The sequence below is a fragment of the Corticium candelabrum genome, chromosome 20 (genome assembly GCF_963422355.1).
Source record: "Corticium candelabrum chromosome 20, ooCorCand1.1, whole genome shotgun sequence".
Taxonomy (NCBI): Eukaryota; Metazoa; Porifera; class Homoscleromorpha; order Homosclerophorida; family Plakinidae; genus Corticium; species Corticium candelabrum.
In genome coordinates, this window is record NC_085104.1 from 4,923,054 (window position 1) to 4,937,542 (window position 14,489).

Sequence of the window (14,489 nt, forward strand, 5' to 3'; positions counted from 1 at the left end):
TGGGCCTTATGAATTGTGATGGCCCAGGCCAGCTTAAGAGGCAGCTGAAGGCAAAAACACTGTTAGGTGGTTGCAAACCAGTTGTGACGCAGTGGAGTGATAGAGCAATCTGGTAGATTGGGACCTCCGTAGTCATTACCTCCCGTAGTTATTACCTCCATAGTTATTGAATTTTACGGTCACTGCTACGGGCAATTGAGACGGATTCTACTCATCCTTGTAACAATTGCAACTCACTGTGCCAATGGAAACATTTACCAATCTTACCTGGACCCATAAATTGGCAGTGAGCATGACGCGAGCTTCATGACTAACGCATACAATCGGCTCCAATCCACCTGCATCAGCTGATAGCCTTGATTGTGGCTACTGGGTGAGTACTCGTACGCAGTTTGCTGAGATTGTGGTTGCTAGCGGCTTCAGTAGTGGTACAGAGATGTAGGGCTCCAGTACACGGGATAATGTCTTCCACTGCATTGGCGCCTGTCTCATGAGCTATCTCCAATGATCCCAGTGCCCAGTTGAGCTAGCTCAAGAGAGAAGAGCCAAGTTGGGTGTTTCCTCTTGTGGTTTTGTAAACAGAACAATGCAGCATATCAAAAGCCATTGGTGTATTCATAACCTCGTCTGTAACCTGCATCATTCACTTATTTCAAGACCTTGTGTACACATTCTTGTTTATCAGCATCTCTCCTATTGAGATTAAATCTAATGAGATCAGATTATGTCTACAACTTGATCATAGACAAAAGATGACACTACTTTCTGTGGGAGACCAGTCGGAATCACTGTCATTCACTCTCGAGCTGCAGGCAATAGACCTGCCTGCCGCTCAAGCCATCCTTCAAACTTCCAATCGGTCTGCCCTTGGAGACATGCTGCAAATGTTTCGAAGACAATGCTTCCTGAGGTGCTGCCTTCTTCCATTTGCGTGTGTCTCTCCTACTTAGTTCAACCTAAGAAGGATCCTCTGGTAAACCAAAGATCCAGCAGGATATGTAGCACTTTCCCTCTTCCAAAGCTAATCCAGGCCAGATCATTCCTCAAAGAATTTGACGTCTCTCCTTGGCCTCAGGATCTCACAACTTCAAAAGCTGTGTCTCCTTCCTATGAGTCTCTCTCAGAGTTGCTGAGACAGATCAGTCTTGGTGACACTTAAAGATTCCAAGACGAACAGCAGACCAACATTGCCAGAATTCCTTTGAATGACTGACAGAGCAATTGAGATAGGCACGATTTGAAGTGATGTACAGAGATGTTTCGGCATTGCTTCCAAATATGACTGCAGAGCTGTATTTGCATTCTGTGTCACCACGTTGAACCCTCTCTGAGTCTCTAGATGATATTCATCTGAAAGTCAAACAAAAACTGGCTCCATCAAGTCAAGTACTTCCTTCTGCATATCCTTAGGGACATAAGATGGATCTCCCTTCACAAATAGTCATCTCCAGAAAGACAGAAATTGTAGTCATTGGAATGGTGTCCAAAAATTGTAGTGATTGCTCTGATCATATGCCTTGTTGCCATTATTAGCCCAAATAGCCCTACCATAATAATTCTGGAGCTTGTCGACTAGCTTTGCAGTTAGCCCTGCTTGTCGTTTATACCCTTCTTGACTGCACCAGATGGTAGTGAAAATGCCAGGTCTTTATGCTCCGTCCAGAGTCTCCTCAGCTGTGTGCCCGTCCTTTTCTGAATGTGGCCAATGCAATCGCTCTTAGTTATGGTGACGTCATCACCATAAGAATTTGCATTGACCACAGACCGAAAGCTGAACTGTCTTCATCTCCCATGAAGGGAGTATACCTTAGCTTGTGAAGCTCTACAAAACAACACCACATCACAACTGCACCGTGAGTCTCCATGCTTGTTAGATGAGCCCTTATACTACACTTTCCACGGTAAGACTCTTTTCATTGAAGATACTTCTCACTTGATCTGTCCCACAAGCTATGTGCTTGGCAGTCCTTGCAATACTTGCTCTCAATTTTGTATACATACATTATAGTCCAGGACATTACCAGTCATAAGCAGAGATTGCAGCCTGGACTCCGTACAAACTTTGATGCCCTTCTTCTGCTAAGTGACATCACAAGAAACTGCTACGTCAACATCCTCACTAGTGGCAAATCCACGGAATTCATCATCATCAGCATCATCATAATCAGAATCAGGATAATAAGATGCTGGTGAAAAAACAACAACACAATTTAGCTACGTATACATGCAAATATGTGTGTTAGTTATCCTACAAGGATCAGGTATTGACGAGTTGCAATAGGCCGATCTTCAAATCGTGAGCAGCCCGTTCCAATTCTCTCTTGGCTACAGCAATAGTAGCAACTTCCACTTCTTTCTGGTTTGAAGCAAATGACTCATTTAGCTAAAGTAGGTTAAATGCAATAAGACGATTTTGCACAGTTTGTGCGTGATCTATGTTTTCAAATATCAAAAAATCTTCAACAACATCATTGAAGTTTTGTATAGTGTTGTATGACGTGTATTTTACGAAATCAGCAGGTTCGCATTCCCTTAAGTGCAAAATGGCAAAGAAATACGAGTACATAGACGATCTCATTAACCTGAGGCGCCCATGTGCTAGAGTTAGAGTAGTGTGTCAGTAGGCAACCGGCCAGCCAATTGGAATGCAGTTGCATGTGCTCATTGTTATTGTTGGTGTTAATTAGCGTGCCAGCACTGTAAACCTGGCAGTCTAGTCATGTGTCATTTCTTGCATGTGAAGTAGCAGTTCCATGTTGTCTAGCACTTCTTCATTCCAATTGCACTAGAACTTAGATAAACTAAGTGGTGCAGCAACAGAAGTATGATAATTCTGTTAGTATCTAGTGTAGTGTATTAAAATACATCAATACATTGTGATAAGGCCATACTTGTATTATTGCTACAATACATCCAGCAGTTCTTCTATTTCAATCATCCAATTGGCACAGTAGTGCTACACCTCTCAGTATCCAGTGCTTTACAGGCTTATCAGTCAGCAGTTTTATGGGCAGGACATAGTTGGTCGAGTGGCCTGTTGTTAGTAGAGTTCCTCTTCTTGCACTAGTCTTATAGACAGGACAGTCATACGCCTCCACGTGTTTCATATCAGACTTTCGAGCTAAACAGTGCAAACAAAAAGCACAACTAGATAGCAATATCTATTCAATAAAATAAAAGTTGACTGCTGCACCCACCAGGTTGTAACCATATGACTGGTACAGCGTCATATAGAACTTTGGGATGTGATTCAGCTAGAACTCCCCTTTACAGACCATAGCATGCTCATTACAAAATGCAAAACAGTCAGCAATGATAACAAATACAAACTTGTCACGATCCCAACGACAGCCATCAAGAAAAAGACCATGGACGTATACTCCATCATCAGGAGGTGAATCACAAGTATCAGTATAAAGCACCTAAACATAATTAAGTTACCACACGTGTTCCCAACGTGCAACAAATACCACAATTTTCACACCTCAAATTCAAAGCCTAGTTTGTCTATAGGAATTGTGTAACGTCTAGCAAAGTTCTGTAATGCACCAGTCAAGAAAGCCTGCCCAATAAAAATTCAAACGCCTACTGATACAACAGTGAGAGAAATGGCATACATATCAAACAAAGAACCTGAGTAAAATAGAATCCGGATATCCAAAAAACAGTAGGTTTCCCTTTTTCAAACCAATTCTGCAAGAATAATAGACGAGCAAGAAAATCGGTGATGTAGCTGCCAAGAGGTTTGAGGCTTGGATAGGATTTCTTAGCCCACAAGTCAGGCACCTATAGAATATATAAGTACAAGGAAAGAAATTGATTTCAGCTAATGCTTCAGCAGAACCTTTCCAACAAGAAGGCTGTTTGCCACAGACTCCAAAGTCTCATTCATTACAATAAGACCCTTGATTGCATTCTGCAAATTCTTTAGACTGCCTCTGATAGCATCCAGCAACCTACAGCACAAAAGCAAATTTAACACAATTAATTAAATTGTATTTGTCACTGTAACTTGTTGAATCGTTCCATCTCTTGCACAAGCACAGTGTTCATTGATTCTGTATATTTCACAGGGTATCGACTCTGTGCTATCTCGAGATCAAAGTTAGCTGGCAGCTAAGAACATCCAAGCAGTCAAAAGCCACGATCACTGTTTAAGTGTCACAGAGACTGACCTTGCTGAGAACATCAGCTGCAATCTCCATAAGTGCTTCCTCAGCACTTTTACCAGAACCTCCTTTGCCCTTTTGAGATTGTGTAAGCAACACTGACTCAAACAACTCCCTTGTCTCCAGCAGTTCTTTACTTATATCCACATTATCATGCATTCCAAAAACCTCAGGTGACTGTGTCACAGGCAGGTTCTACAATAATAATTACTTCTACATGATCACAGCAACAATATATGAAAATGACATACCTTGATAAACTCAACGTAGTCATCATATGAGCTTCTGGGAGGACAGTAATAAAGCCCACTGCTGCTGAATTTGTACTTTGGTTCAGACAAAACTTCAGGTGTGTAGAACGTAGATAAAATATTGACTAGACAACGCCTGAAACACCATAAAACTAACAACAAACCACCAACTTGAGATCTCTCCTATCTTTAAATAATCTACATTTGTATGAAATTAATGATCTACCGCATGCTTTGTTCAATTTTCCTCCAGTGTTACATGTTACAAGGTAAAAAATTGTTTGCCCTATCGATTACCTACCTCAACCTAAACCATGCAACCACCTAATTCAGGGTTTAAAATTCCCGGTTGCCTCCTCGCCATTGGTGACTAACACTTGCAATGGGCGAGTGAACGTGGACAAGTTGGTCGCCTAAAGATTCAAAGCCGCATTGCACATGGTCGTTCTACTCTTCGTTCACGTTGGTCTGACTGACTGTGTAAAACTGCAGAATCTCCCATTTATACTAATAACAACAGAAAAGATCTATCTACCAGGGCAGATAGGGTTCTGATGTTTGTGCATATGTGTGACAGGATTTTAGTGTAATGTGGTGTCCATAGGAAACAGACCGATCACAAACGGGAATTTGCGAAGGGGAACTTGCATTGTGCATGAAGATGCATTGGTTTGTCAGACTAAGTGACTGACCTGTTTCACTGTAGGCTGTAAGTTACAGCTCAGCGCTATTACCGTATTATCTCACTCTCAACGGCATGCCATTATAGGCGAGGCTTAGCAAAGACGCCAATCAGGTAACAGTGCAACTATAACGGCATGCCGTTAAGGCGAGGGTGCAGTTATTGATCGAGGTTAGTGAATATTAATCTCTCATAGCGTGTGCAACTTTAGACATGGCGTCAGGAGAACAGCCATGTGCTGATGCGGAGGAGGTAATGGAAAGGAGGACAGTCACAGAAGAAACAGAAGTTAATAAATTGTCCAGGATCGAAAAAGCTACACCGTGGAAAAGAAATTGTCAATGTTAGCGAAATGTGATCAGAATGGCAGTAATGTTGCCAAAACTGCCAGGGATTGCACCATCCCAGGCGGATACTTACAACAATGGTGTATTGTGCTAGGGTATGTATAACTCCCTCAGTTTTAACGTCATGCTGGTATACCTGGGGGTATAATGGCAGTCTGCTAACCCTGGCGCTGTAAGGGCATGCCACTGAAAGTGAGGTAATACGGTATATATCTCTAACACCTCCTGTTTACTTTCCCACAACATCTGGAAGCAATTGGAAACCTTAGCTGAGACAGTGGGTTGGGTGAATCACCTTTATCAAAATACTACCAAATACTATTACTATGTTTGGTAAAGCAACAAATTCTTAGCGATGTGCATGTTCACATTAACAAAATCACAGCCACTAGCTAGAGCCTACTCTCACAATGTAATATGCACCGTAAATTACTGACCACACCTACCGATCCCAGTCATCAGTGACTCTTCCTCCATAGTTACACTGTCCAGTCATGTACATAAGAGCGTCAAATGGGACATCATCATATTCATTGACAAACATCTGCACAATACACACACACACACAGTGTTCTACACACTAGTCAGAGAAAGACCATTATTCAAATGTACTTGCAACTGTCGAATTGATATTCTGGCATCACTTTCATTGAATCCATATGGTATATTCCATCCCAGTGGTCCAAACTTCCGACGTTCTTGCACCAGTGCATGAAAAAAGCACAAGCCAAACAGCAGTTTCTCCCATACCTGTTTGAAAGAGTAGCAATAAGAAATGTTATAATGGCCTTTACTAACAGCAACAGCCACAGCGCAACTGCAGCAGAGACAACAACAACAGCATATAACATAATGAGGCAAAATTTAAGCTGCCCTGATCCTCCAAATAAACTAATTGGTACAATAGACTATTGATCAACAACAAACCTGCTCTTTTCCAGGACATCCATTAAAGAATTCAGTGTCAGAAATAGGATCAGTCACATATGATTGGTAAAGATTTTGCCGAAGGCCTGTTGGTGGTTCATTTGTCATCTTCACACCATTCTGCAGTACAGCAACCGGAAACTACAAGCAAACAACCTCAGTTCATTAAGCCCCGTAACATTCAAGATGTCAACAATGCAACTTCACCTTGTCTGATGGGTAGCTAGTAAGCCACAATCGAAAATCAGAATGAACTTTCTCTGCCACAAACTCCTCACAAATTTTTTCCATAGTTGGCATCCATGACACAGCAAGGTGACAGTTTTGAAGAACAACCCATGTCCCATCTGTTACAGCTTTGTTAATCATTTCAGTGGCAATAGGACCCTGATCATGATAAACAAATATCGTAGCAATAACAAGCTCAGATTATTAGTTGCGCATCTATCTACCTGTCCTTGACCTAGAGAGATTGCGTTGAACTTCTCGCCAGAAAATCCCTTGTCTTCAGCAAATTTCAGTAGACCTACAACATAACAACATAACAACATAACATAAAACAATTACTCAGCAAATAGATCTATACTCTGCAGTCACATTTAATTAACCCATTAAAGTGACTTATCACCAAACACCAAAACCAGGGTTTGAAAACCTAAGAAATGTTGGTCGGCAAAGCAATTCTTATTATGCCCCGCCCCCAATAAATGTAGGCGTGGCCACGCCTACTTGTGATGCTCAGAAGTTATTAGTTAAACAGTCTCTATAATAGGCTTATTATAGCTACTTACTTTTTGTTACACCCATCACAGAAGACGCTTCAGTCTCTAGATTAATATCTAGGTTCAACGGTTGAGACATCTTAGAGCTTATAAACTGACCAACTGACCAACAGTTTGTTACACTAAACTTTCAATTAGAAGTCACGTGATGCGTCGATGGAAAACCTAATTAATCATGCCTAATTAATTACAGAGACATAAACACTTGCAGGTTAACTAAGGCCACGGTCTCTTTATGTAGACGTCATGCACACGTGCCTTATTTCCGTTATCTCATACTTGAAGTTCTTACCATAAGTAACACTAGACAAATAGATTGTGAGGCAAACAGAAGCCAGACTCCATTGACACCTTGTCAGCGCGCTCCTTGCAGCAACTGATGTAACTGAGCATGAGCTCAAGAACAGTGCAAAGCAATAGTTTTTATGGCAATTTTCGTACACTGCAAAAAAGCAAAGAAATGGCCTGATAGAGGCAGTTTCCGTCTGCGCCCACAGCTACTAGAAGCAGATTTGCAGGAGCATCGTCTGGTATCAGATCCCTAGCCAGCAAATCTAGTTGGCACCGAGACAAGAAACTAGTACCTGGCTTCTGGGAATATTGGTATTTGCCGATCTCGGCTAGAATTTCTCTGGCTTCGACTTCTGTTGCACATTTCAAGTTCATAAGTGCTGAATGCACGCTATTGTGCAGGAAGCCAGTCAAAATCGAGCCTATTGTGCGGTTCTTTAAATTAATTAATTACCTAAGTGTTTCCCATGTGCACATAAGTGTCATTCCTTGTGCACGTGCTTCAGCACATTAGGATCGCGGAACACACGGGTGGACAGCTTAGGTTCATCTAGACGGCAAAGTTGAGGTTTTTGTGTACCCAGATTACACCGTACTAGTTTCAAGCTCCTACTAAACTCGAAAATCTGGAAAGTCTATCTTCGTCACGATTTACCATTCCTATGGCATGGCAACTTCCTAGGCTTGACTAGTCACCATTCCTGTAACAGAGATCGCTATTTGGTGACTTGGCGACTTGTTTTTCAAACCCTGAAAACTATGTTATATAATGGCCATTCAGGCATTACACACACACACACACACACACACACACACACACACACACACACACACACACACACACACACACACACACACACACACACACCACCACCACCACCACCACCACCACCACCACCACCACCACCACCACCACCACCACCACCACCACCACCACCACCACCACCACCACCACCACCACCACCACCCATGCACATACACACACACCAGTCATGCACACATGTTACCTGAAACTAGTTTGTCATATCATTATCTGTAGCAAACATACTATGATAGCTAACACAGCTGGCACTTGTGATTGCTTGTTAATATAATAAACATACACATGAAAAAATTTAGTAAATCTACGATTTGATACTCAAATCACAATGACCATGGTTCGTGGACAACATAAAACAGCAGCAACTCCAAATGCCAGAATTCTAAAAACTCTTTCTCTGAAAAATAGATGTAGGGATTGCATAAAAAGTAATAAAAACAAGATCCATAGATAATATGAACCAAAGCTATACATCAGTATTGAATCCTTCCAACCCACTAAATTTAGGTAAAATGTAGGGAATATGGGTTGGAAGGATTCAATAATGATGTCTGGCTTTGGTTCCTAACTATCTATACGTCTTGTTTCTATTACTCTTTTATACAATCCCTACATATATTTCTGTTTTCAGAAAAAGTTTTAAAAATTCTAGTTTGGAAAGTTTTAGGAGTCCGAAAGTGCAACCTAAGGCATGTCTCCATTAGAGCCTAAACATGTTTTAAAGTTGTTTAAGCATGTTTAGCATTCATTAAACCTGTTTAAATGTAAACTTAAAACAACATTCATTAAACATGATTCAGAAGCAGTTTACTCAAATAGTTTAGAGATTTAGCAGTCAGGTAATGGTATACCATGGTAACACATGTTGCACAAATATGGGTCCTAATGTTTTATGCCTTTGAATTGTTCTTTCTTTTGTGCGTGTATAATTTAGTGTATGTGAATATGCAATGGCAGTCAGAATTAAACTTGGTTAGTAGTCAAAGCCAAAGATTATCACATACAGGATATGCGTTGCAACTGTTGGGTTCCTATATAAATTATTAAAGGGGAACTCTCACCAAAATCAACAATCTCTCAGATGAAAGCTGTCACTTCATGACACAACCCTTTGCAATCGTTTACTGCAGAACTTTACCGTAACGAAGAAATAAAGCATTGAAATTACCTGTGTGGGCATGTTTAGTACCTGTATGTGGCATGAGTGTAACTCTGATTGTTGGTTAGCAAGAAGACCGATACCTGTGCACATTTCAAGGTAAGGATTGTGAGACATATGGTGTCAAGTTGTGATTTAATGACTAAGCAAACTGGGGCCCCAAAGTTATCACGCAAGTATCGACTGTGTCAATACAACCGTGGAGCCTCAGAAAGAGACCCTTCTTAGATTAGTTCATAGATCATGTCTTGCTGAATTTAGGGTACGTTAGGAGCACTTGGAATGGTTAAACCTAAAGTAGTTACTTTGAGACAGTAAGACTTTGTCTACATACGGGGAATCGTCTGAACAACTCGTTGCCGATTCTCTGCTTCTGTGGCTGTCTGGACCGTAGGTTTCCTGCAGGAAGATACCAGGCCTTGTATCTTTCTTTCAACAAGTTTTAGTATTTGGTGAGAGTTCTCCTTTAAGTGTAATTACTTGTCATTGTTGCTCCTGTCTGCGACATAGATCGCAACAATGTCAGACTAGACCCAACAATGGCAAACACAATCGAATTATGCAGTTCTGGTGATAAAAAATGTGACTAGTTGATTGGCACTTCGTCTATTGTTTCTGGTTGCCATGTACAATCAATCGTAAATACAGCTTTGTGACTGGCCAACTGTGTAATAGCATTAATGGAAGTCGTTGGATCAAATCTGCTTGAGAGAAACACTAATTTTTTCAACATTCTTTTCTGTTTCTTTATTCACCAAAAGAATAGAGTTCGAGTAATTCTAAAGCGTTTTCTCAAATTTCACTGCCATACCTAGCATACTAAAGGAGACATCTATAGAAAAGAACAAATTGGTGCATGGGCCTCCGAGGCTAACAACTGTTTTCTAGGTTGTTAAATGATCGACCAAAACAAAAATAGAATATAGTAGTAACGTACACACATTTCATTTCGCTGCTTTTAAGAAATTTTAGTCTTTTATTTACTATTTTTTCTACGCCCCCACAACGCTCCCTAATCGGGGCAATCCCTACACCCTGTGATAAAAACATCCAATCTCCTCTAAAAATCTTCTTCCCTAAAAGTAAAACTACCTCTCCCTACTGGCACCACTGCCACTGTTGCAAATTACATGTAACTGCTACATAGTAATATTACACAAATTTAATCTTTTTTCAAGCCACAAATCATGAAATAGACAAACTAGCTACATACCTGCCATGGGATCTGCTCCTGGTGACAAGATGAAAATTAGTGGAGCACAAGCATGAGAATCTCCATAGCTCTTAGCCAAATCAAATGGTGGTGGCTCTACAAACTGTCGTCCCAGTTTCTCCTCAACAAACTGAGTCACCATTGGAAGAATCTTAAATACATAACACAAAAGTCAATAGTCAGCTGTGCTAACAAACGTAACTAGCTGACATTAAAACTAATACCTTATCTGGACGTATACAGCGAATGACTATCATTTTCTGAAAATCAGTTAGTTTCTTGTCCCATGGTGATGGGAAATCTACCTTGTTTGGTTCACGACTGTCATAAATCTGTCTCCAATCAGCAACATAGTTTACAAAGTGCTCTCGAAAACCCTTGAAAGCAGGTAGATCACACATACGACAAATTTCATCCCATGACTTCTCTGACAACCATGATGAATCAGGATTTTCAAGTTTGTTTTCTAGACCAACTCCTCCTGTTAGACAAAACATAAACTCATCCTGCTGCAACTGGTTGTTTGCCTTCAAAAGGTTTGCACAAAGAACAAAGGAAAATAGCAGCTTATCTTTCTCAAATAGTGAGCGGCAGACATTGCAATACAAGTTATAGGTAAAGTGATCAGACAAATAATGGAGACGTTTCTCCAAAATCTTTGATCTGTTGCTGTCTGCAATTGAAACCTGGTAGAGGTTGATAAACCATGTGAGAGAGTATTGGTACATAGGATCAATGTTCGGCAAGTCAGTTATTGAGAAAAAGAGAATGGAACCATGGATAGCAACAGGTTGGTAACCTGCACGACTTTGCTCTATTTTGCGTTCTGTTTCTTCTGCTACTTTTTGCTTTTTCTGGATTTCATTGGCTAGAACTTTAGATGAATCCAGAATTTGAATTGCTGTCTCATCCTCCAGAATGTTTCCTTCAGAAGAAGACAAAGTTTCCAAAATTTTGTCTTCTATTTCCTTGAGTTGCTTCTTATTTGCTGCTGACTGAATTATCAAACCATTTCTTTCTTCTTCAAGTTCTGGCCTCTCCTTGGCTACCACAATACCCAAAAGTTGGTCCTCTAGTCCTTCTGGCGTAATCATAAAATTCAATAAAGTCACTTTTGTAGCTAGTTCTGGAAGATAGTGAGGATTACGCAGCTTTGTTGTGATATAGAAATGGAAATCAGATGAAAACTCAATCACAGCATCTCCAAGTTTGATGCACATCACACCACCTGCATGTGCAACAAGAGCAGAAGTATTGAAACATCTGCTACCAATGACATATTCAAAGTCTACATTTACATTGAATTTTCTGTGTTAGTTGAGTTTACGTTTAAACGAGATGTAGAATTTGCTTTTAAAGTGTAAAACTGCAAGTCAAACATATCTAATTCATTCAACTCACAGACAACAATATCAAAGCACAAACAACACTATGTCCGTGTTTCCACTAGCACCTTAAACTAGTTTAGCTTAAATGCATATATATAAACTAAGGGGTCATCCATAATGCATTTACTCAAACGTACAAAGCGTACTCATTTCTGCATACCCTCCCCTAAACTAAGCGTACATAAAAAATGTTGGTCATGTAAAATTTCTAATGTACCATGGCACTTACAATAATAAAATAGTTAAAAGCCCTTTTGAAGATTGATATTCACATTTCGTTGTTCTGGCCAGCAGTCTAGCTTTCATTGTTGTTTCACTTTCTGCACAGCTTCTTCGCAAGACAAAGATGGGTTGCCAAAGACAAAAGCGTTCACTAACTGCTGGTTAATGTTTGCCCGTGTTTTATGAACAGCACAAGGTCTCTTAGACAGGTCTGTTAGTGCCTACCACAAAGTACCTACCGTCCGACGCCATGTACTCTTCAAACATGTTCGACAAACACTTAGCGCGTTATACATGTCATACACTGGCGACAGATAGTTACATACATAGGCAACACGCGTACGCGTAAATGCAACATCCTGACTTCAGTATCACTTCCTATCTACTTTTGGACCAAAAAAATTATTGACATTTTATGATCTGCCCAAATGTGTACAACTACTATTGCCCCCTCCCCTAGCGTACACTTTGTATGCTTAAGTACATGTCGACAATTATAATGGCCAACTGTTTCCACAAAACAAACCATCTAGGAACACCGTAGTATTCATTGAGCGAGACTAGTTTTGAAGCATTGGGCTGCTCTGTCGCCGAGTCAGAGCAACTGTTGGTTATCACTAATTCAGCATCTACTACATACTAAATGCATGACGATAACCAAAGACTCTCTCTCTCTCTCTCTCTCTCCGTAGCTGCTGATTTCTCTCATATAGTTAACAACCCTTAAATCTTTCAAAGCAATCCTATGCCAGCAAAATAAGTAAATATCATCAAAACGATGTTGTCAGAAGCCATCTAAGCAAGAGTGCTACTGTCAAGTAACAGTGAAACCTAAACCACTTTGCTAAACCTACTACAAACCAGGTTTAGGAAAAGCAGTTTTAGTTTAGAATATAACTGGTTTAATGCAAGTGAAAACAGGTCAATCCTTAAACCTGTTTACCTTAAACCACTCGTTAAACCGGTTTAATTAAAGGGGAACTCTCACCAAATACTAAACCTTGTTGAAAGAAAGATACAAGGCCTAGTATCTTCCTGAAGGAAGCTTATGGTCCAGCCAGCCACAGAAGTAGAGAATGGGCAACGAGTTGTTCAGACGATTCCCCATACGTAGCATGAAGTTTTACTCTCTGTCCTTGTTTTGAAGTAACTACTTTAGGTTTAGTGCTCCTAACAAACCCAAAATGCAGTGAGACATCAGCTATGAACTAATCTAAGAAGAGTCTCCTTTTGAGGCTCCCCGATTGTATGACACAGTCAATACTTGCTTGATAAGTTTGGGTCCCAGTTTGCTTTAGTCAATAAATTACAACTTCCCTCCATACATCTCCTACCTTGAAAAGTGTACACCTATCGGTCTTCCTTGCTAACCAGCAATCAGAGTTATTCTCATGCCATATATGGATACTAAACACGCCCACACAGGTAAATTCAATGCTTTATTTCTTCGTTACAGTAACGATTGCAAATGGATGTGTCATGAAGTGACATCTTTCATCTGAAAGATTGTTGATTTTGGTGAGAGTTCTCCTTAAACGCTAGTGGAATGCGCCTTATACCAATCAACCCAACCAAAATATTTTCAAATCACTTTATTTGAAATGTCACAAAGTGGTGAATGGTTACCAGTCAGCTCACTTACCTCAATTAAATAAACATTTACCTTGCTTGAATGTCTGTTTGAGCAACAGAGGTTCCAGACTGGGATCCAACTCCTCCCCTACATTCTCCAGTAAGACAGGTGTGCCAAACTGTATGCAGTTCTCTAAAGTCCTCATGTAATCCGAGTCTGTTAGTTTGATAACATGAAGGTTGTTATGCTTTTCACTGTTCTTCACCCACTTGTTGGCTTGGCCCTGAGGATCAATCATTAGAGGCCTATAATGAAATTGATTCAATCAGTGACTTGCATGCTGTCATAATTAATTCAGAAGAATCACCATCTGCGTGTATTGAAAACAATCACCGCATTATCCACTGAAAATGAATCAGTTGGCAAACCAGCTATGATCCACTCACGGATTTTCACTGGCTCTCCAAGAGTTTTGCTTAGGCTAAAGTCTCCACTACATGGGATCTTCAGAGCCTACAACAAGTGAATACATTATTACACTAATATTTCTCTTATTCTGTTTCATTGAAGTCAATAAAATCAAAAGTATAGCATACAGTAACAATGTGACGAATGATATCATATTTCCTCACACTTTACAATATACTAGCTCGCATAGCTAGTGT

General features: G+C 40.3%; 1 protein-coding gene across 1 annotated transcript in view; it reads right to left on the reverse strand.

The window, feature by feature from the left end:
• Positions 1 to 2,831: 2,831 nt before the first annotated feature.
• LOC134195970 (dynein axonemal heavy chain 7-like) overlaps positions 2,832 to 14,489 on the reverse strand; it is a 38,888-nt gene continuing 27,230 nt past the window's right edge. Inside the window, exons 21-38 of the mRNA XM_062665055.1 lie at positions 14,192 to 14,337; positions 13,915 to 14,129; positions 10,866 to 11,869; positions 10,642 to 10,792; positions 6,829 to 6,902; positions 6,584 to 6,763; positions 6,377 to 6,517; positions 6,062 to 6,199; positions 5,896 to 5,993; positions 4,421 to 4,556; positions 4,176 to 4,364; positions 4,013 to 4,116; positions 3,845 to 3,956; positions 3,634 to 3,786; positions 3,485 to 3,562; positions 3,331 to 3,422; positions 3,198 to 3,265; positions 2,832 to 3,121 (exon numbers count right to left, since the gene is read on the reverse strand). Coding sequence (XP_062521039.1) covers positions 2,931 to 3,121; positions 3,198 to 3,265; positions 3,331 to 3,422; positions 3,485 to 3,562; positions 3,634 to 3,786; positions 3,845 to 3,956; positions 4,013 to 4,116; positions 4,176 to 4,364; positions 4,421 to 4,556; positions 5,896 to 5,993; positions 6,062 to 6,199; positions 6,377 to 6,517; positions 6,584 to 6,763; positions 6,829 to 6,902; positions 10,642 to 10,792; positions 10,866 to 11,869; positions 13,915 to 14,129; positions 14,192 to 14,337 — 3,270 coding nt within the window. The 3' untranslated portion in view covers positions 2,832 to 2,930. The remainder of the gene's footprint in view (positions 3,122 to 3,197; positions 3,266 to 3,330; positions 3,423 to 3,484; positions 3,563 to 3,633; positions 3,787 to 3,844; positions 3,957 to 4,012; positions 4,117 to 4,175; positions 4,365 to 4,420; positions 4,557 to 5,895; positions 5,994 to 6,061; positions 6,200 to 6,376; positions 6,518 to 6,583; positions 6,764 to 6,828; positions 6,903 to 10,641; positions 10,793 to 10,865; positions 11,870 to 13,914; positions 14,130 to 14,191; positions 14,338 to 14,489) is intronic.